The following is a 23812-nucleotide window of genomic DNA, read 5'->3' as shown; positions in this document are numbered from 1 at the left end:
CTTTGTGCAGGTGTAAAGCCCTTCAGTGTGAATTCACATAAAAAAGGTAAAGGTGCAAGCACCGAGTCATTACTGACCCATGGGGGGACGTTGCATCACGACGTTTTCTTGGCAGACTTTTTTGGTTATGGGGTGGTTTGCCATTGCCTTATGACCACTCAAAAAATTGGTTACAGGTAAGCAATCTATTATTCCTGGGGCAGGGTTGTTTTCCTTTGGGAGAGGGGAGAGTGCTTGTGGCATTTGTAATACGTGCTTCAGTTACAATTGTGTATGTAAAGTGCAGGTGGAAACAAAGGAGCATTGTTACATGGCTGCAGATCCACCACCCCACATCATTTCCAGAGAGAGGGAGAGAGAGAGATTCTGTGCGCCGCAGTGCTTCAGCCTTGCTTGCTGTTCTGCCTGCCTCTCTCCATGTGTCTTCCAGCATCTGAAATTGTACCTCCTTTTCTCAAAGGCTCACGCCTGTCCCTCTCCTCGGCTGGGCCCTGGTGGGTCCTTGGGCAGCAGCCACTTCCTGGGACTTGGGGCCTATGGAGGCCTTGACATTTACCATTCTATTTGTCAGAGGTTTTGGCTGCCCCTTATTTAAGGCGAAGCCCATGGGGTAGTAACTGGACTCTAAATGCTCAGCAATATTACTGCCAAATTTATTTAGTATATTCCACTCCACACTTCAGGGAGCTCAGAGTGGCATATGCAGGTCTTTCCCTTCCTCTGTTTTCTCCCCACAACAACCCTGTGAGATAGGCTGTATGGAGAGTGATTGGCCGTCCCAAGGACAAGGTCACCCAGTAAGTTTCATGGTGAATAGGGAGCTGAACAAGGGTCTCTTAGATCCTAGTCCGGCACTCTAACTATTGAACAGTACTGTCATGGAAGAATGAGAAGGTAATGAGGTGGCAGTATGAGCTGCACCACTTTTTTTGTTGTGTGTGTGTGTGTGTGTTACTTTTTTCCAATACTAACCTGCGTTACTCTTTTCCAAGACTAATCTTTTTCCTCCAAGACTAACTTGTAGTCAGAAGAGTAGCACAACATGTGAAGGACTTGGCTAACACTTTTCTCTTGGGGATGCCCACTTCTCTGTGTGTAATACTATGGGGGGAAGTCCCACCCTCAGCTGTGCCCACCCAGTATCTGTTACTCTGCTAAATGGCCTAGTTTCCTCTCTTCCCAGTCACCCCATTCCTCCCCTTGGCTGATCACTACCTTTTGTTTGTTTCTTTTTACCTATTTGTGCAGCCTTTAAAACTAACATCTGCACATGAGCAGGCTATTGGTATATGTGTGTTAATGCCTTGCGGGATTTGTTTGTAACCTTGTATATCTTCTTGCGACCTGGGGATTATTCCTGGATTCTGGGATCTGCCCAGGATGGTCACCCATCATAGAACGTGGATGGGCTGCTGCCCACAGTACTGCCCTTGCTCTAGCTGCTGCCCACAGTACTCTGAGCTCACTAGTGCCCAGGGCTGGTGCGCCCATTGAGGCCAAGTAGGCGTTTGCCTCAGGGCACAGGGAGCTGGAGGGGGCGCCGGAGGAGGCGCTGGGAGGCGGGAGCGCGCCCCATGGAGCTACAGCGTCCCAGCCTTCCTACCCTGCGCTGCCGCCACTGCCAGCACACGCCCCCAGCCAGGTGCAGCAGCCGTGGGCAGGTGTCTGAGGCGGCGTAGGGCAACCAAGCAGGAGAGCTGGGAGGCCACCCATACACTGTCCCAGCCGCCTGCCGCAGCAATCGGGCCAGCTTGCGCGCATGCCCGTTATGATGTTGCATGCAACGTCATCACGCAGGCTGGTGTGCATATGCATGCCCAGCTGGCTGCGGGTGCCAGAAACCCTGGCGCCGCTCCTGCTTGTGCCTCCCTAGGATGGAGATGGCGTGGCCTCCTAAACTCGAGGAGGGACTGTGTGAGGGGCATGTGGATGTCATCCCTAAAGTTGGGCAGTGGCAGAATGATGGGAGAGGATCCATTCCTCTCCTCCTGTTAGCATGTCAGCTTCCTGCGCAGAGATTCCTTCTGGCGAAGAGGAGTTTCAGTTGTTCAAGAAAGGAACAGAACAGAGAGCTAAGTGCCAGTTTCAGCATTACGTTTTTTTCTTATGGCAGTGTAAGCCTGTACGTTCAGAAGGACTCACGCACATTTTCTTGCCAATCAAGCACAGATGAACCAAGCTGTTCCTGGGCAGTCTTCATAATGGTGTCTGACTCACAACTAGGCAGAAGCACTGGTGTAATGCTGGCTGTCAATCTGGCCTAGAGGGTCCAGCCTTCTCTGGGCCGTCACAGCGGGTTATTTTCTTGCACTCGTTCTTGCGCTAGATGTTCTGATAGTTCCTGTGTCCTCTCCAGCATGTGTCTGTGCCCAGCTCCGTTCCTCAGCCAGCCGGCTCCTGGTGGTGCCCTTGGATGGGATAGTCCATTTAGTGACAGGCTGTGGCGTTCTCTGTGGTTGGTCTGTTCCTATGGAATAGCCTGTTGGAATGAGGGCAACAGCACTTTCACGTGCCACATCCAGGAAGGTGTGCAAGACTGCCTTATTCCAGTGGGCATTTGGGGTAGGGTAAATTTTTATTTTTCCGTAACTTCATTTATACCCCACCTTTCTCCTCACTGGGAACTCATCATTCTCCTCCATGTTTTCCTCATAACAAATCCTGTTTGTTTGTGTGTGACTGGCCCAAGGCTGCCCAGCGAGCTTCCTTCCCTGGCAGAGCAAGGAATTGAACCTGGGTTGCCCAGCTCCTAGTCCATCACTCTGGCCACTGTACCGTCAGGCTCTTTTCTCACTGTATGCATTGGCTTTTAACAGCAGGTATTGTTCTTTAACTGCATTTGTTTTGGTTTTAACTTGTTGGGTTCCTCCAGTGTTGCATTCTTGCAGCTTTTGCAGTTTTGTGAGCTGCCTTGAATTTGCGAAGATATATCTGTGTATAAACATTTTATAAATATTTTAAATAAATATATGTATGTGTCCTTAAGTGTGAGTGGGAACAGCCTTTGTTTCATGATCATTTATAAAAGTAGTACGTGCACACACTTGTAGTGCATCCAATATTGGAGCATTGCCATGGCCTTTATGTAGCCGCACTGGGCTCCCTTCCATTATAGAGATTGTGGCCTGGCTTGTTCAGGGATCCTTGAAAAACTCTCCACTCCCCTGCATGCCTAGTTGTGGAGAACTGTAACCTGCTAGTAAACCTTGTACAGTCTGCGCTGTCCATGCTCCGGGGGGCCAGTGCAGCAGAAGAGGGTGGTTGACATGTGGGCAATGGGCATGGGGAGGGGCCTCGTTTTTAGGATAGCACATTTCAGGTAAGCAGGGAACATAATCTGCTGCTGTTCTTCCTGTGCCTGGAAGGAAGCTCAGGTGAAAAAATGCTCTAATAACATGCTCTAATGCGGCATCTTTTAATTACCATCTCTCTCTGCCTGTTAGAGGCCAAGGAGTCTTGGTACCTTTGTGCGAAAGTATCAGCCAGTAATACTGTTCCCTGTTTCAATTTGGCACTTTGGTGAGCCCTAGTTTTTCTGCTGCCGGTTTTCCACCCTTGGCTGCCACTTATTTCCCCTGTTGAGTAGGTCTTGGAAGAGCTGGGTAGCTGCAGCATTGTCAGTAGAGCTAAACCAACAATGCCGAAGGGGGCGGGGGGAAGGAGTCAGAGCCTTAGGAGGGAAGAGAGCTTCCCAGAGGTGGTCCAGGATAGTGATGGAGGGAGGGGGCTGCTATTCGGAAGCAGCCGCAGAAGAGTCCGATCCGCTCTCATTCTGATGTGTCTGGGTCCTGAAGTTCCCTGCCAAATTACAGTCAGCAGCCATGAAAACAGGGTGGCACTTACCTGTAATGGTTGCTCATCGAGTGGCCCTCTGTGCAGGCACACACCCCTCCCTCCTTCCCCGCCGTGAGCTTTTTTCTTTCTTTTTAAAAAACTTTTTATTTTGACTTTTCCATTATTTTTATAACATAACATACAACTCAAACTTACACAATTTAAAATTCTAAAGGTTAAAATAATCTTAGCATTAACTGGAACAGGTGTGAAGAGAAATATAGTACATAACTGAGATTAATAGAATACAAAGTCCAAGTATTTTTTTTTGCAATGAAGTATCTATAGATGCATAATTTGAAATATAATTAAACAATGGAAACCACTTTTCCATGAAATTTGACTGAAAAGCTTTGTTGTCCATTATTTTTAGATGTTCAGAGATTTTGTCCATAACTATCAGGTCCCAGTTTTTATATATCCATTGCTTGATTGATGGTATTTTTTTTATTTCCAGTATCGTTGTTGGGAAGAATAGCTACAATTAAAATGAATAGATCCAGAGGAGTTAGCCGTGTTAGTCTGTAGTAGCAAAATCAAAAAGAGTCCAGTAGCACCTTTAAGACTAACCAATTTTATTGTAGCATAAGCTTTCGAGAGTCACAGTTCATGCATCTGACGAAGAGAACTGTGATTCTCGAAAGCTTATGCTACAATAAAATTGGTTAGTCTTAAAGGTGCTACTGGACTCTTTTTAATTAAAATGAATGTTTTACTTAGAATGTTATTCCTGTTTCAGGCAATTCCAGTATTGACAACTGAGGCACCATTTAAGCAATGGCAAAAGGATATATTGAGATTTATATGGCAAGGCAAAAAACCAAGGGTTAAACTTAAGGTTCTACAGGATACAAAGGAAAGAGGAGGTTTGGGTGTACCAGATTTGAGAGTATATTTTGTGGCCAACTGTTTGGTTTGGATGAAGGAATGGATAATGTTAAAAATAGAAGACTATTGGAACTTGAAGGGCACGACTTAAAATTTGGGTGGCATCATATGACAAAGTTAAAGCCAACGCAGAGTATAATAATCATTATATAGGTAAAAGATGTGTCATTATGTAAGGCGTGCCATTATGAGAGTATGGAATAAATACAAACCTAGGTTGTCTTTGAAAATACTTCTCTAGTTGTTGTCGCAAGAAGTTCATTTTAGAAAGGAAATGGTGAGTCCACCTAAATGATTAACTTAACATGATTTATTAGAATTTTCTCAAGGCCAAGTTAAAATTAAATCAAGAGAGGACTTAGCAGAGGGCAAGAGAGGTCACACTTGCCAGTAGAGATGGGCACGAAATAGGAAAAAACGAAGCGAGCGTTTCGTCACATTCCACGAATCACGAACTTTCACGAAATTGTCCCATTTTGCAAAATGATTTGTTAGTTTCGTGATTCATCAGAACCCAGGGCGCTTCAATGGCCTCCTTCATACCCAGAGATGCCAAACTCGCAGGGAGAATTCAGCAGGCTCTCATCTGCCCACCCTCACCCAACAAGCCAGCAAGAACAAATGCTCTAAATAAGAATATAAGCAAAGAAAATTAAAGGGAAAAAAGTAGGCCTCAGTCAAGCTAGGCCCCAGAGCCAGCCAATGCCCTGAGACTGAGGTTGGGTGGGGTGGAGGAAAGAAGGCAACCTCATCCAATGACCTTCCCAGCAAGGCCTAGCGCTGAAAACAAGAGGCTTTTCAGTCTCTTTTAAAGCAGCAGCCAATCCAGCCAAAGGCTCCCAATTCCACTCTCTCACTTCACATCCCGGCAACAGGTGCTCCCTCTCCCTTTGTCTACTGGAACTGAAAAGCACGAGGCAGAGAGCTGTGCCTTATATAAGAAATGCTCACACAGAGCAGAACAGGTTGTCTCTGGTTGGCAGACAGACCTGCCTAACAGGGTTTGGAGGGATGAGATTGGTGTTCCCATGGCTACAGAAGGCCCATCTCCTCAATTGCCTAGGGGATTAACCCCCGTGATCCTTACTGCATAGGGCAGAATGGAAGCTCTCCAGTTGGTGGGGAGAGCTGCCTATCAAGTTTATGTGGGCTACGATTGGGGTTTCCAATGGCAACAAAAGGTCTGCAGACATTCTGGGCCTATGTTGCCTAGGGAATCAGTGGATCGGCGCCAGCCTCTCTGGCATCACAAATAATTCACAAATCGAACGAATTAGCCCCCAAAGTCGTGAATTTTGTGAAAACTGCGGCCCCACGAAATGCATTTTGTGAAACATGAACCGGCCCGATTCATCATGACATTTGATTCGTATTTCGATACGTGCCCATGTCTACTTGCCAATGGTTTCCCTATATGCAAATCTTGGAGACATTTAAATTAGACTATGACATTTAAATGAAACTATGACTATGACTTTGAGCTATCTAAAACTGAATTTGAAATTGCCCTCTGTATAAATGAGGAACATGTTATTTCTAAAATATATAAACTTTTGTTGAGGTTTGAGATGGAAGAAGAGCAAGTAAAAGAATGTATGCTTAAAATGTATCCCAAATGTTCAAAACTGCCTGAGTGAATTTATTTCGTTGCCATATATAATACTTTGTATATCTATTGGATAAAAATATGAATTAAATATATTAGTCTAGTCAGATTTGTCTTTGCTGGTTAAGTCTTACCATAGTAGAAATATAAATTGCCTTATAGTATATAACCAAATCTAGAATTAGTTCTTATTTCTGAGATTAGTTTTTGTCTTGTCTTTTTATGGGCCGTGGCTATGGATATTATTTTGCCCCTAATTACAGCCTTAAAGGCATCCCAGACTAGGTCTTGAGCCACATCACAGTTTGAATTTAGATCATCCATTTCTTTGGATATCTCATTACAAATGCTTTCATTGAGTAATAGACGTTTGTTTAAGGAACAATTCGGCCCTTTTCCATCAGAGGTTCTGTTGGTTATTTGGCAAGAAACCCAAGAGTGATCTGACAAGTTCCTATTGCCTATTGCTGGAGGAAGGATTTGAGTTTAAAAAAAGGAAGCTAAAAGAAAAGCAACATGTATATAAACATTATGTACTGCAGAATATGTGAATTCCTTAATGCCAGAATTGAAAACCCTCCACACATCTTCCAAATGATGCGTCTCAAGAATCTTTTTTTAATGTTGAAGGCGCATCTTTTTTAACTTGGGGGTGAGCTTTTTTGTGAGTTTTGTCCATTTCAAAATCAAGAATATAATTTAGGTCACATCCAATGAGAAGCTCCCCTTGCTGAAATACAGCCAGTTCTAATGTATTTTTATAAAGTATAATTGGTCTGAATTTGAGGCATAAATAGAGGCTAGAGTTAAAGGACAAGTGTACCTCTCACAAATAGAAAATGTCCTCTAGGATTAATTTTTACCCTAGTGATTTGAAAAGGAACGTTTTTGAAATGAGAATGGCTACTCTTCTTGCTTTTTGAAGAGCCAGGTGCTTGAAAAGAGTGGTTAAACCAGTTAGAACGTAGTACACGTTTGACTGTCTTTTTATGATGCGTTTCTTGGAGAAAAACAAAATGAGGAGGTACTCTAGTTAATGCATTTGATATTCTTTTGAGTTTTATTGGGTTATTAAGCTCCCTACAATTCCAAGTGATTGCCTTCCAAAACGTAATAATTATATTCTGTTGTGTTTGTAGTTACCCGTAATTAATCCCCTCGTATTGCCAAGTTTAACAAAAATAAAAGTCTTTAAGTCTTTAACTAATCCCTTCACGCAGGAATGAAAAACTTTAACAATTAACACAAACTAATAACTAATTTCTGATCTATAGCCCTTCAATATCTAGGGCACTTTGAAGACCTTGGGGCCTAGGGAGTAAAGACTCAAAAGCCCCCTAACCTGGAATCACTCTACTTATGAGGGCAAGTAAGCAAGGTAAAGGTCTTTTAATCTTCTCTAACCTAGCTATAATATATAATTCCTTAACTAATACTGTGAGGCCCCGCCCCGCCGGCTCCGCCTTCCTCCCGCTCCAGCCCTTCAGGCCGCCACCAGAGGGAGGTGTGGAGTTCCCTCCGCCTCAGACCAAGCAGGGACAGTGGTTTCAGCACCAGCGTCTGTCTCCTGTGTCAGAACTGTGGCTAGATAATGTCCTTACTCCAGACTACCTCCTGCAATCAGACAACAGTCCATTGTTTCCAAAAGGCTTTTACTGAAGAAATAGTTCATTATAGTCCACTAGCCTGAATGCAATATTCAGGATGGTACATATGCATTGTTACCAATGACTGGCAAAGCATGAGGTACAAAGTAACAGATCACAGTAGGCCCAACCTCCCCCCATAGTTCTCAAAACAACCCCTTTGAAGTCAGGATAGCGAAAGTTTCCCAAGGCCGGTTCTTGGTGGAACGTCGGTAGCCAAAACAATCCTCTTCTGTGATATAGCTGCCTGGGAACCTTGGCACCTGTGAAGAGAGCACTAAACACTGAAAGGATTAAAAATGGAGTCGGTTAAGCAAAGCAATACAAGACAGCCTTCTGGACCTGACATCCTGTCTGCTGGCCTGTGAGCCTCTGTCCCTCTCTCTGTGCTTCTCTCACAGCCAGCTACTCCTCCCCGGCGTCATTGGGAACCTCCCTCTTATAGTGGCTCCCCTCCCCACCCCTGTGTTGGCCACCAATCCCACGTGCTGACCCACCACCATTGGCTCTGCCTCCTGGTCTCCCTGCCCCCATTGGCACCCGTGCCTGTCCGTCTCTCCCCTTCCCTGCTGCTCCCAGCCAACCCTGCTCCCAGCCAACCCCGGAGGCCTCGCCGCCTTGGAGGGGTGCGCCGGAGCGCGCGGCGTCGGCGGCCGCTCCTGCCCCCACGGTGGCTCGCCCGGAGGCCTCGCCTCCTCGGAGGGGTGCGCCGGAGAGTCTGGCCACGTCTCCCCCGCCTGGGAGAGACTCGTCCCCCTGGTGAGTGCTGGGGGCGGGGGGGGGGTTGGAGGTCGGGTCGGGGCACTGGGGGGGTGGGAGTGGGGGAAGGGCCGGCCGGGCCCAGTCCGGCACAGGCGAGGCCTGCTCCGGACAAATACTAACATGTCATTTAAGCAATTTAGGTTTTGCTAACAAAATTGCACTTTTATACATTAATGCAGATAACCTACCTAACAGCTAACAAGTAGATAACTGAGAATTTAACTAATTTTCACACAACATAAAAATAATCAGTGTATTTAACTGCTGCAGATTAAGATCTGAATCTTGCTTGTCAGTTTCTTTTTCTCTTCTAGCTGTCGGGACTCAGCTCCATTGCTTTGCCATATTTTTGTTTGCTTCTTGTTATTCCTCCAGTGTCAGTTGAAGGTTCAATGCTGAAAGAAGTTGTTTTCCTGATTCTAAATCCCTTGCTTGATGTACTGCTCCATTATGTTTGAAGAGGGGCTCAATTTATAATGAATGCCAGCTCTAGAGAGATTGGTTTGAGAAGCCTTCTTTTTTCCCAGCATTTCAGGAGGAAGGTCTAGTAATGCCAGAACTTTTCTGCCCTTGCAGTTCAGACTTTCCTTTCGACCTGTTTCTCTCAAAACTCTGTCTCTGGATCTTGAATGAACAAATGGGATCAAAACATTCCTTGGGCTGTTGGGGACAGGCTCTGGTTAGTGGGCCCAAACGATAGGCCCTGGCAATTGCTGGGGCTACTTCCTTCTCTAGGTTTAAATTATTTGCCAACTACTTAGAGACTAGCAACCCTCCCAAGACTGCCTCTGTGATGCAGCCATGCTGCACCTTCCCAATGCCTCCGTGGCCCCTCAGAGGCCTGGTGTGGTCCTCCCAAGGCCCTGTGGCAGCCCCGCTGGGTCACCAGACCACACCAATGACTCACCTTTTATCCTGGCACAGACAAACCCATATGCCCATCAGTGCACCTGCGCAGAGATAAAAAGGGAGTTGTCACCAATACAGCCTGGGTTTTATATAGTAGGATAAATGCTGCAAGGTTTGTATTACCCTCTTAATTTAAGATTGTTTTTGCATCATTTATTATCTAGTGCGACTATTTTTTCTTGCATGGATGCTGTGTTTGATTGCAGAGATGTAACTTCTTCCTTCAATGTAATGCTTCATGACTGAAGTGATATTCTGAACTGAGCTCATTAGGACCATTGATTGATGTGTGAGAAAGAAAATGCCTTTTTGGTTTTTTGATTCAGACTTGGAGTTTGTTTGATGCAGTATTAGAATATTAATCCCTGTAAATATGAGAGAAAAAGAGCACTAATATGTTAGAGCTTAACCTCTAGACTTGGTCCTTTCAGCCCTAAAGTTTGCCCCAACTAAGGCAGGGCCTCTGATGCAGGCGAGGATTTCAACCCTCCCATTTTCCTGATGCCAAGAGGAACGGCTGTGCTGCTATTTCCCTAGCTGGGAAAACCGGCAGGCAGCCTACAGGGCTCTCCAGCCCCTTTGCCCCAGTGGAGTAAGCAGAAGCTGCCTGGGGCTGTCGCAGGGAAGGAGCAGCCGAGGAGAAAGGCAAACCCCTCATTCCTTCATTGCACCTGGGCCTGAATGGGGCCCCCACACATCTGCTGCTATTTACAGAGAAGAGTGCTTTGGGCATCTTTTTGAGTTTGAGCCTAGGGTAGTGGCTGTCAGCTATGCCATGGCAATGAATTTCATAGGTTGTGTGTTGAGTGAAAAGCTCCTTTAGCTATTGTGCATCTGCTGCCAGTCAGTTTTATCGGATGACCCAAAATATGTGAGGAGAAAAATATTTCCATTCCTGAGTTCTGTTCCTAATTTTTGTAAATCACTTGCATACCTACTTACTAATTTTTGTAAGTACCTTTTTCTCCTAAACTGGAAAATTCCAAACGCATCTGTCCCTTGACCGGGTCAGTGCTCTTTTCTGCACTGATTCCAACACTGACACCCTTCCTGAAGAAAGCAGCAGGAACTATGCTCCCCATGTTCCCCATGTTCATGAGCAAGCATTTGATGTTCTTCATATTTTTTTGTCTTTCCTATTTTAGGCTGCAAATAGAAGAATCATCCAAGCCTGTAAGCTGGACCAAGCAGCTAGATAAAGCTGTAACCACCAATTACAAACCTGTGGCTAACCATCAGTATAATGTGAGTTACTTTTCTGCTGCTTCCACTTTTTCTGCTGTTCCACTTTTCTAAAGTCTCCTGGCAGATTTCCTGCATGAAATTCACCACTCCAATCTCACTCCGCTGCAGTGGATTCAGTTCAGTTGTTGACTTTTCATTATTTTAAAAAGTACAATAGCATCTACTTATAAATGTATTGTAATCTTGCCCTTTTCACTTGTTCTTGTAAGTGATGCAGCTGCGGGTGAGCTCTGCCTCTACTATTCTAAACAGGAGCGAGAGAATCACAATTCTGACAAACTTAAGTACTTCAAGATCCATTTGTTCCAAAGGGAGAATTACACACATGCCTTAATCTCCCCCTTTGGAGTAATTAAAACTTAAAAGTGCTTAGATTTGGCTGGCTCATGCACTGAATCCATTGAAACCTATTAAGAGTGGGTGCTTCATGTATGCTTTGAAGTGGGAGTTTGGACTTGTTGCTGGGCCCCTTTCACTTTTCTCCAACGCCTGTAAACTAGCAGGTCTTCAGACTTCTAGCTGGTCTGGGTTCCTTTAATTGGTTCATCCACATCCAGTTCCTAACCTCTGCTTGACACTCTGAGATGCCAGCCCCTGAGTCAGAGAAGGCTAACAAGACAGTGGCTTCAGTAGATGGATGGCATCAAGATCCATGTATGACTAAGTGACATGTACAGATAAGGAATACCACTTAATCTAACAGGATTTGAGTTGAGAGACCAGCAAGATGTGTAGGCTTTTGAGAGTCGGAGCTCCCTTCTTCAGACACAAGTAGGAATAGAGTTTCTTGAGCCTTTATATCCCAGCCAAAGGAGGTGGATAGTTACATGGAAGGGCAACAGGATGTAAAGGTACAGTGCGGGTGTAGCAAAGTAAGATGCAAAAGACAATGCAGCTTGATTAGAGCACAAATTAGCATCTGTAGTGAGATTATTTTTTTATCTATGCCATTTATAGTCCGCCTTTCTTACTGAGACTCAAGGCGGATTACATGATGTGATATTAGTACAATCAGTAGCAAGGGCAGGGATTTCCATCACAGTGTCAAGGACATTTCCATAAACAATGTCATAGGGTAAATGAATATAAGTTTACAAAGACATAGCATTAGCACGGATCCAATACGGGGCTGAAGAATTGCTGAAACAGAACATAATTCTAGGGCTTAGATCCAGAGGAGTTAGCCGTATTAGTCTGTAGTAATTTAGCTTAGTTTATTTGGTGTTTAACCTGCCCTCCCCACAAGTGGGCTCAGGATGGGGTACAACAGTCATAAAATAGAATTACAATAAAATTCAGCAATTAAAATTATATATATACAAAAACCTGATATAGTTGGCTACACATTCCTGCCGCCAGCATACAAAGAGGAGGTAGACAGACACACGAGCTGGACTCGAATACCGGAGACCGGTGGGGGGCTCAATGATGGTCCTGGCGCTGGCCTCAAACGTAAGCCTGGTGGAACATCTCCGTCTTGCAGGCCCGCTGAAATGATACAAGATGCCAGTGGGCCCGAGTGTCCTCAGACAGAGAGTTCCACCAGGTTGGGGCCAGGACCAAAAAGGCCTTGGCCCTGGTCGAGGCCAAACAGGCCTCCCTAGGACTAGGGATCACCAGTAAGTTCTTGCCCGCTGAATGAAGTGCTCTCTGGGGCACATACAGGGAGAGATGGTCCCTCAGGTATGCTGGTCCCAATCCGTTTAGGACTTTAAAGGTTAAAACCAACACCTTGAAACGGATCTAGAACTCCATGGGGAGCCAGTGAAGCTGCTGTAGGATTGGTGTAATGTGTGTCCTGTATGGAACACCCATCAGGAAACAAGCAGCAGCGTTCTGGACCCGTTGTAGTTTCTGGATCAGACCCAAGGGAAGCCCTGCGTAGAGTGAGTTACAGTAGTCCAGCCTGGAGGTGACCGTTGCATGGATCACTGTCGTTAAGTCCTGGGCTGAGAGATAGGGGGCAAGTTGCCTGGCTTGCCGCAGATGGAAAAAAGCAGTCTGGGCAACAGATGTGACTTGGGTCTCCATAGACAGGGAGGAATCTAAGATCACGCCAAGACTTTTAGCCGATGAGACGGGCACCAACGCCCCCCCCCAAGGCTGGGAGGTGGAACCTGGCATCCGACAGCCAAGGCCCAAGTACAGGACCTCTGTCTTCACAGGGTTCAACTTCAGTTTGCTCTGCTTCACCCAACCCAAGCTCTCAGAAGGGCATCTGGGGCAGAGCCAGGTCAGCCGCCCATCAACAGATACGACTGGGTGTCATCTGCATACTGACGACAACCCAGTCCGAAACTCCGCACCAGCTGGGCAAGGGCGCATATAAAGATTGAACAACATGGGGGAGAGTATCGTCTCCTGCAGGATGCCACATACCAGTGACTGGCACGTGGACACCCTCTGTCCCCGACCGTAGAAAAAGAGACAAGCCATTGCAAGGCCGTCTCTGGGATCCCCACATCGGCGAGACGGTAGGCCAACAACTCATGGTCAACCATGTCAAACGCCGCTGAGAGATCTAGCAATATCAGCAGCACCAACCCGCCTTGATCCAGGTGTCTGCGGAGATTGTCCATGAGGGTGACCAACACTGTCTCCGTCCCATGGCCCGGGCGGAAACTGGACTGGTATGGGTTCAGGACAGAAGTATCTTCTAGGAAAGCCTACAGCTGTTCCACCACCACCTGCTCAATCACTTTTCCCAAGAATGGGAGGTTTGATAGTGGACAGTAACTTGGCGGGTGGGGTCCAAAAATGGCTTTTTAAAGAAAGGCCTCACCACGGCTTCCTTCAACACCCTGGGAAAGACCCCAGAACTTAATGATGAATTAATAATATCCTCCAATTGGGCCCCCAACCTATCGGTGCTGGTTTTCACCAGCCACGACAGGCAGGGGTCCAGGGAACACGTAGTGGGCCTAACCAGCCACAGGATCCTGTCCACTTCCTCCTGGGAGACCAGGCTGAAGTAATCTAAAATCAGACCAGAAGACGGCCAAAGGGCCTCCAGTTCCCTCACTGTATCAACCGTGGTTGGCAGATCGCACCGGAGAGACAAGATTTTATCTGCAAAGAAGCTCCCAAAAGCCTCGCAGCTAATGGCCAAATTCCTAATTTGGCAGTCCCCTGCGAGAGGGAGACTAGAGACCGAACATCTTGAAACAATTTTACCGGGTGTGAGCTTGCAGACGCTATGGAGGTGGCAAAGTACTTCCTCTTCGTCGCCTTCACAGCCATCTCATAGGCCTTCATAAACGCTCTATAAGATGATCTTGCCTCTTTACTACGATTCCGTCGCTACACTTGCTCTAGCCGTCTCAGTTTCCGTTTCATCTGACGTAGCTCCTCTGTATACCAAGGAGCCAGTCTGACACATGGATGGAGAGGGCAATGGGGAATGATCTCATCGATGGCTTTTGAGAGACGGTCCTGCCAATCTTCCACCAGTTCATCCAACGAACCGCCAGGGGGCATCGGATCCCACAGAGCATTCTGGAAACCAATCGGATCCATGAGTTTCTACGGGCAAGCATAAATCAGCTCGCCGCCCATGCAGGAGGGGGTTGGCACTCCCAGACGAGCCTTCAGGACATGGTGGTCCGACCACGGCACCACTGTAATAGCATTTAGGTCCACCTGAACCCGCACCCCAAAGAGCAGATCCAGAGTGTGGCCCACTTGATGTGTAGGAGCGGAAACAAACTGGGAGAGTCCCTGTGCTGCCATGGATGACACCAGGTCTGCAGCCTGAGTAGAGGTGGTGTCATCGACAAGGACATTGAAGTCACCCAAGACCAACAGTCTAGGGTGCTCCAATGCCCACCCCGATACCGCCTCCACCAGGCTCGACAGGGTAGCTACTGGTGCGCTAGGCAGTCGGTACACCAAGTAGATAGCCAAACTCTCTTCTGCATCCCACACCAGGCCAACACAGTCAATGCCAGTGATCTTTGGTGTGGGGAGTGTCCTGAAGGAAAAAGACTCTTGAATGAGTATTGCCACCCCACCCCCCCAGCCATCCGTCCAGGACTGGTGAAGGACCGAGAAACCTGGTGGGGCCAGTTCTCCCAAGGCGACTGTTTCACCTTCCCTCACCCAGGTCTCGGTCATGCATGCCAGGTCCATAGTTTCTGCTGCAAGGAAATCCTGCAGTGTTTTGGTCTTATTATTGATGGACCTGGCATTGCATAACACCAGTGTCGGAGTGAGGCTATATTTAGTTAGCAAAATGGCAAAGAGTCCAGTAGCACCTTTAAGACTAACCAACTTTACTGTAGCATAAGCTTTCGAAAACCACAGTTCTCTTCATCAGGTGCATCTGACAAAGAGAACTGTGGCTCTCGAAAGCTTATACTACAGTAAAGTTGGTTAGTCTTAAAGGTGCTACTGGACTCTGCCAATTCTAGGACTGACATTAGACAACATGAAGCACAAGTAGTATACAGGAGTACATATTTAAAGCAACAGATAATACGTAAGGCAACATAATGGTGGAATCTATGGTCCCTAACTCATTAGCGAAGCCTCTGAGACCCCCTCCCTACAATACCGCCCTCCTATCTGAGCAAAAAGCCTTTTTGAATAATTTGGTTTTGCATTGTTTGCAAAAAGCCAGGAGTGTGGGGGCTCTCCTGACCTCCTCAGGCAGGCTGTTGTATAGGATAGGGGCCACCATAGAGGAAGCTTGTGTACAGGCTCCTGTTGATTTTGCCCATGTTCAGCCTGGCACCTGCAAGAGACCCTGGTCAGATGAGCTAAGCTGCCGTGGAGGGACATAGGGAGGGAAGTGGTCCTTTAGGTATGGTGGGCCAAGGCCATGAAGAACTTTGTATGTAATAACCAGTACCTTGAATTAAGAATGGTAACTGATAGGTAGCCAATGGAGTGACTGTAGAATGGGAGTGACGTTCATGCTCCTGCTTGCTCCTGCTAACGGTTGAGCTGCAGCATTTTGCACCAATTGGAGCCTCCTAGTTAACTCAGATGGGAGACCAATGTATAGTGCATTACAATAGTCAAGTTTTAATGTTACCGTATCATGGATCCAGGTGGCCAGGTCAGCTGTGTTGAGATAAGAAGTCATCTTCCAGGCTAGAGTGCGATTGTAGAAAGCATTTTTTGCAGCTGCCTTAACTTGTTTTTCTAGTAGTAGCACTGGATCCAGTATAACCCCTAGGCTCTTAACCGAGTTTGCAAGGGTCAGACGAACTCCATCGAAAGTGGGGAGTTGGTTTCGTTTTCTCGGCCATGTCAGATGCTCCTCTCCGCAGGTCCGGGAGGAAGCGACTGAGCAGCCTGACCGGGCGGCTGATCTGCGAAGATTAGCCCCCAGGACTCCCAGTGAGGGAGGCAGGGTCCGGGACGTGGCGGGAAGAGCCCCCTGAAATCGATGCAGGGGGTAAATTGCCCGTTTGTCCCTATGGAGGCCGGCAGACGTGCGCGGCACCTTGAGTGCTGCCGGGCCATGGAAAACGGCAAAGAGCAGAACTAGGCGGAAGCCTGTAAGTAAGCGAATCCCTTCTGTTATTACAAGCGCACGCGAAGGAGTGGTGGGATCTGAAGCTAAGAAGGCTCGCTCTTCCCCCTCGCTGAGTTTCAGAATTTGGTTGACGGTCCCCCCCCCTAAAATGGCAGCGAAAAAGCAGAGTCCCACTTTGGGCATGTCAATTTCGGCTGCCCTGCAGGCGAAAGGAGAGTCGCTCGAAGACTTGGTGAAAATGTCGGTTATCGAAGCCATAAAGCCCTTTGTTGACAAGCTGAATGAAACAGATCAAGGGGTGGGCTTAATTGAGAGCGAAGTGAAAACCATTAAGGAAGCAGTGGAGGGGGGCAGAGAAGTCTGCCCGGGAAAATGCGTCACTCGTGAGGGCAACGAATAAAGAGTTAAAGCTGGTGGAGAACCAGCTCATCGGGCTACAAGTGGAACAAACACAGACAATTTTGCGCCTCCAGAACGTGAAAGAGGAGGAAAATGAGGACTTATGGGGTCTGGCCTCGGAACTATTGGCGACACCCGCGAGGGCAACTAAAGAAGAGGTAAAAAGCGCCATTTTGGAAGTCCGTTGGGCTTCTTCAAAATATGCAACGAAGCGTCAGCTGCCTCGCGAGATCATCATCAAGTTTTCATCTAAAAGGATCCGAGACACTATCCTATACAACTCATATAATGCGGATCTGGATTTTCTGGGTAATAAAGTTAAGATACTGAAGGACGTCCCATTTTTAGTTCGGAAAAGAAGATTTAAGTATAAAAAGCTCGCAGCTCTTCTGAGGGAACGTGGAATAAAGTACAAATGGCTATTTCCGGAAGATATTTGGTTCAGTTACAAAGATCAAGCTTACAAAATAACATCAGAAGATCAATTAAGGGACTTTGAGGACAAAAATCAAGAATTTCAGCAAGACACCAAGCAAGAAGAAAAGGCAAAGTCTGAAAGGGGGGGGGGGGAACGAGCACTGCGGTTGCAGCTGCTCAGAGAGAATTGCGTCCAAGGCCCGGGGGGGGGGGGGAAGGAAGACTTAATTTGAATTGTAATTTGTATTTTGCAAGGTCAGCCACTCCATCAATATCATACAAAGTTTTAATTTTTTAATAATGGCAGTATGAAGGGAAAGCATTATGTGTAGTGTAGTGTTGTTATATGTTGCTGTTTTTTTTTCTTTCCTTCTCCTGCCCCCCTTCTCTCCCTTTGTATTGTTAGTCAATGTAGTTAATAAAAAAATAAAAATCTTTTTAAAAAAAAGAAAAGAAAAAAAGAAAGTGGGGAGTACAATGTCTTTCAATATCTTTGACTTCCCAACAAGCATCACTTCAGTCTTGTCTGTTCAGTTTCAATTTGTTATTTTTCAGCCATTTCACCAAGGCTGTCAGGCAGCGATCTAAGATTTCTACTGCATCCTGTGGGGACTTGGATAGTGAGATATAGAGTTGAGTGTTGTCTGCATATTGATGACATCCAACTCCATAGCTGTGAATGAGTTCTAAAGGCTTTATGTAGAGGTTAAATAACATGGGAGATAAGATTGCACTCTGCAGAACCCCACAAGATAGGTCCCATTGTGGAGATAGCTGATCTCCTACACCAACCCTTTGAGTCTGTTCTGTGAGAAGCGATTTAAACTAGTCCAGGGCACATCGTTTGATGCCCACTTCTGTTTCTAAATGCCTCAGCAGGATGGCATGGTCTACGGTGTCAAAGGCTGCAGATAGATCCAGGAGGAGCAATAAGGAGGCATGACCTTAGTCTATATTCAGATAAGAATCCTAAATCTCTGTTCAGCCCCGGAGGGTCCATTGTTCTGAATGAACTCTATTTTAGAAATAAAATACCACTGATGGTTACATACAGTTCTCAGCGGAAAACAGTTCAACACATTATCAGTGACATGCAACCTGTGCTGGACAATGATACTCTTCTCTTGCAAGCATTGGAAGGCAAATCTTTCCTTGCCCACAGACAGCCCCGTAACCTTAAACAACTTCTCACTCGTAATAATGTAATTCCCAACACTGACAACAGACTCTGGGACCAGAGCCTGCAATAAACCAAGATGCCAACTCTGTCCCCATATTTAGTCTGACTGCACAATCACTGGACCTAACAACATCAGTTCATCGACGGTCTTCCTGTGCTGTCCCACATGGGACTGCGCGTGCACAAGCCTGCCGATATTGGAGATTTCTATAGTTCAATACAACTAGGGGGTGCCCTCACCTCTCTGTGCCCGTGCGTGGCTGTTCTTCCCACCAAAAACAGCCTGCTAAGATGTGGGGCGCCCCCGACATACCCTCAGTTCCTCTTTTGCCGCTCATGAGAAGAGGTTTTTAGCTTTTCTGCTCGTTTGAAGCCCTTCAACGATGTCAGAAACAGTGCTTTTCAAACGATGTGTGTCTTGCGACAGAAAAGTGACCAAGTCCGATGGACATTCGAGCTTCCTCTATTGTTGGGGTGAGACCCACAACACGCAGGCATGTAAACATTGTCGAGCCTTCACCTTGAAGGCCAGAACAGAGCAGGTGGGACAGTTACAAGCTTCCTTATGGAAATGTGCTATGGAGGCTACAGGTCCACCGGCTAAGGCACGATCTTCCACCTCGCCCAGTTCCTCCAATGCCCAAGTAGGTCCTGCTTCGACCGGCTCAAAAACACTACGCTCGTGCTCCTCTCCTATGCACTTGGAGCCTGACCGAACTCGACTCCAACCTCGGTCCGAAGTGCATCGGAACCGACTCCCATGGTATTGGGTACGGTTCCAGAGGGCTCAAAGACTCCTCGGAGTCAACCGCCCTCGACGTCAGCTGCAGTTGTTTCATCCCCTCAGGCTGTCGGGATGGCGCTCCATCAAAAACCTCCAATCCGAAGACCCCCCCAAAGTGGCACACCTTCGACCTCAATTCCCATCTCGGACTGACCCTCACAGCCTAGAGATTCTGCCTCGGCTCTGACACCCTCGTTTCCAACATTGGTTCCGAGATTGGTCCATTCTGATCTAGGAAAGAAAAAGAAGAGAAAGCATCAGTCATTGAAACAGGACAAAACTATCTTAGAGAGTGTCCTTCTGACGCAGGATCCTTGTGAATGGTCAGAGGATGTCGGCTCTGAACCCCCCAGCAAGAGACATAGAGTATCAGGGGATCAACCATCACCCCGCAGTGTACCTCACTCCAAAAGTAGCCATGAGGAAGATGTCATTCTGGTGGAGAAACCCCCCACCACAACAGGGAGTCATAGATCACTATCCCGTGGCTCTTGGTCTTCGTGGTCATCTCAAGAACGTAGGGGGCGTTCCAGGCACAGGGTGAGCCCCTGTTCCTATAGGAGCTACTCAAGAGAGCGTCAGCTCCTTGACGAACAGGTCCCTTATTGCCACTACAGACAAGGCTCTTGTTGCTTGGATCTTCCTTATAGAAGAGAATCTAGATCTCCTTCCATAAGGGCCCATTCTTATGCTGGCTCCAGATGGACTCCGCACCTGTCAGACCCGGAGTTGGAGACTGGGAATGAGTAACATAGATTCAGTGTTTCTCCCCCATTAGATTCTCTGGATGGGGAGATTGGCCCTATGGAGGATGCATCTCTGTTTCAAGGAGTTCACTTTGGTTGTAAACAGCCACAAGCGTCTATCACAGTGGATGCCTCTATTCTGGACTGGAGAGCTCATTGCGAACGATCTTATGCTCATGGTGTGAGAGGTGAATCTGAGAGTCAAGAGCATATTAATCTTCTGGAACTGAGGGCTGTGTTCTATGCCTTGGTTTCCTTTTCAGATATGATGAAAAACAAGACCGTCCAGATTCTCATGGACAATACAACAACTCTGTTTTATAGAAACAAGCAAGGGGGCACAGCGTCTGTGACTCTGTGCAACAAAGCGGTGAGAATCTGGAATTGGGCCATAGATCATGCGCCATGGTTGCTGGCGGTTCATATCCCAGGCACAGACAACTTACTTACGGACCATTTGAGCAGGTTACACGGGAACAACTACGAGTGGTCCCTTCAGGACATTTATCTAAACTCTATTTTCTCCAAATGGGTTTTTCCCAATGTAGACCTTTTTGCCTCTGAAGAAAATCACAAGACTTGCAAGTTTTGTTCCAGAGGCGGCTTAGGCCATGGATCTCTTGGGGACGTATTTCAACTCAAGTGCTCGGCTTACCTCTTCTACACGTTTCCCCCGTTCCCCCTGATAACCAGGGTGATCGGCAAAATTCAATTGGACAGGCCTTCAATCATTCTGATAATGCCCTTTTGGCCACGCCAACCGTGGTTCCATGCCCTGTTGTGACTACAAACTCAGATGTTCAGCTTCTCGGCAGAACCGGACCCATTGTCCTAGAGGGGAGTGTTCCACCACAGGATAGACAAATTCAAACTGACGGCTTAGCTGATCACTCGAGTCTAGCTTTTTCCTCCGGAGTAGCTCACGTCTTACACAACGCGAGGCGATTGTCTACTCATCAATCTTATGCTATTAAATGGAGAACGTTTAGTAACTGGTGTCTAGAGAGGAATTTGGACCCTTTTGTCTCCTCTCTACCGGAAGTCTTGGACTTTTGGTGGGGTTTAAAACAACAAGGGTTATCAAATTCTTCAGTTAAGGTGTATTTGGCGGCTATCTCCGCTTTTCACCCCCCGATAGACCGCAAGACAGTGTTTTCTCACCACACTGCCAAATTATTCCTTAAAGGTTTAAACAATCTGTTTCCTCCTGTTAAGGCTGTGGTTCCTCAGTGGTCTTTGCTCTTAGTGTTGACCAAACTGATGTCTAAGCCCTTGGCCACGTGCTCATTACGTTATCTATCATTGAAGGTTGCCTTTTTAGTGGCCATTACTTCAGCCAGGAGGGTGGGGAAATTAGCTGCATTGTTGTACGAACCCCCTTATCTGAAAGTTCACACTGAAAAGGTGGTCCTTAGGACAAAAATTGAGTTTCTACCTAGGGTAGTCTCTAGCTTTCACCTTTCTCAGGAAATTTCCCTACCAGTATTCTTTTGTACACAGGGTTCAGATGCAGAGAAAGCCCTGCACTCTTTAGATGTGCGTAGGGTGATTCTTTTTTACTTGGACTGAGTTCGATCTTTCAGGGTGGATTCTGACCTGTTTATATGTTTTTCGGGTCATAAGGAGGGTAAGAGGGTGACCCCTCAAACCCTGGCTTGTTGGGTGGTCCGGACTATACTATTGTGCTATGAAACTGCTAACCTACCTTGTCCGCTAGGAATTCATGCTCATTGTACTAGGTCTCCAGCATCGTCAGCAGCTCTCCTGAAAGGTGTTCCACTCCAAGACATCTGCAGAGTGGTGATGTGGGCCTCAGCTGACATGTTTGTCAAGCACTACGCGTTAGGTGTCCTAGACAGGAAAGAGGCGGCAGTTGGCATAGCAGTCTTGCAATCGATCTTCTCATAACTGCTTCTTTCTGCCTCCACTCAGGTATTTAAGCTTTATAATCTCCCATGTGGGACTGCACAGGAAGACCATCGATGAAAAACAGTGTTGCACTTACCTGTGACTATTGTTCATCTAGGTCTTCCGTGCAGGCACGCAAGCCCTCCCTCCTTCCCCGCGAACACTCTTGGGGCTTAACTTGTAATATGGCGGCGAAAGAAGACTTAGGGTATGTTGAAGGCACCCTGCCTCTTAGGGGGCTGTTTTTGGCGGGAAGAACAGCCGCACACGCATGTAGAGAGGCGAGGGCGCCCCCTAGTGGTATAGAGCTATAGAAATCTCTGAAATAGGCAGGCCTGCGCACGCGCAGTCCTGTGTGTGCCTGCACGGAAGACCTAGATGAACAACAGTCATAGGTAAGTGCAACACTGTTTTTATACCATCTCTGGTTCATTCACTTGTTCATTTTTCAATATTATATGTGCTATCAAGGGTCAGCAATGCCCTTCTACTTTCTACATTGGGCCAACAGGTCAGTTGCTGCGCAAAAGAATAAATGGACATAAATCTGACATTAGAAATCACAACACTCAAAAACCAGTGGAGAACATTTTAATCTTCAAAGACATTCCAATGTTGACATAAAAGTGTCAATCCTCAAACAGAAACTTCAAGGGGAGGTTTCAACGTGAGATTGCTGAAATGGAGTTCATCCACAATTAAACCCCTGGAGCTGAATAGAGGCTTAGGATTCTTATCTCACTACAGATGCTAATTTCTGCACTAATCAAGCTGCGTTGTACCTTTACATCCTGACATCTTACTTTGCTACATGCCTCCTATTTAATCAAGTTGCATTGTACCATTATATCCTGATGCTCTCTCTTGTAAACTCCACCCATCTTTGGCTGGGATGTAAAGGCTCAGGGATCTCCATTCCTACTTGTGCTTGAAAAAGGGAGCTCTCTCAAAAAGCCTACAAATCTTGTTGGTGTCTAAGGTACCACTAGACTCAAATTCTCCTGTTCTACTGTAGACCAACAAAGCTACCCACCTAAAACTGTCCACTTAATCTAATAGCTTTGTTTAAAAGTTGGTTATTCTTAATACAAAGCACTTACCAAAGCTGTAGCTAGTAGAGATGGGCACGAACAAAAAAAACCCCGAACATGATGTTCGTTGTTTGTTGCCATCCACGAACAGGGACTTATGAACAACCATGAGCATGGCCCTGTTCAAGAACATGTTCGTGGTTGGCTGTTTGTGGGGGCCAGCAGGCTCTCTTCCAGCCATCTTCCAAGTCAAGATCTCTACTGCACCACTCCCAGAAACCTGACCTGAGCAGGCACCAGGAAAGGTACCAATAATAAATAATAGCTTGGCCCCAGAGCCTGGCAGTAGCTCTGGAACTTTAAGGGGTAGATCCCTATCCCACCACACAAAAAGAAAATTCAAGCTCCAATGCACACTCTCTATCAAAATGCCAACAGCAACTGTCTCTCCACTGTCTGCAAAGTCAGAGCTGGGAGACCCCCCTCCCCCCTAGTCTTTGCTCCCTTGTAATAAATTTGGAGCTCCACACTTGAAAGGAAGACCTGCCTATCAAGCGAAATTGGGCTTAGATTGGGGTTTCCAGGGCAACAGCAGGAGTTCAGACAATCCCTGCCTAAGTTGTCAGGGAACTTGATTGCAGGTGCCAGACTGTCTGGCTTGACAAACAGCAACGAACAAAGCTTGCAACAACCACCTGTTTGTTTAGAATGGGGCCTCACGAACAGCTTGTTCGCGAACAGCAGATTGGGCTGTTTGTGGCTTTTTTGGGTTTGTATTGATGTTCGTGCCTATCTCTAGTAGCTAGCAGGCCCTATCACACGAAGCATTCAGTTGATGTAGTCACTTTTTAGACTAACTGACCTGTAGAACTTAAAAACATAGTAAAATAAATGCAGAAATCATCAGCAACTTGTCAGCGCTTGCTGTTGCTGCTGCTGGGCGGGGTGCCGGCCAGGCTGGCCCTGACATCAGAG

At 46.8% G+C, this 23812-nt stretch overlaps 1 protein-coding gene across 2 annotated transcripts in view; it reads left to right on the top strand.

The window, feature by feature from the left end:
• GTF2F2 (general transcription factor IIF subunit 2) overlaps nucleotides 1-23812 on the top strand; it is a 98534-nt gene that overhangs the window by 51514 nt on the left and 23208 nt on the right. For both annotated transcript variants that reach the window (XM_054973684.1, XM_054973683.1), the window contains one exon: nucleotides 10791-10890. In XM_054973684.1, the coding sequence (XP_054829659.1) occupies nucleotides 10791-10890 (100 nt within the window). The remainder of the gene's footprint in view (nucleotides 1-10790; nucleotides 10891-23812) is intronic.

This window comes from Eublepharis macularius, chromosome 3 (genome assembly GCF_028583425.1).
Source record: "Eublepharis macularius isolate TG4126 chromosome 3, MPM_Emac_v1.0, whole genome shotgun sequence".
In the NCBI taxonomy this organism is placed as follows: domain Eukaryota; kingdom Metazoa; phylum Chordata; class Lepidosauria; order Squamata; family Eublepharidae; genus Eublepharis; species Eublepharis macularius.
Note: the sequence above shows the minus strand (reverse complement) of the source record. Positions and strands in the feature narration are given on the sequence as shown.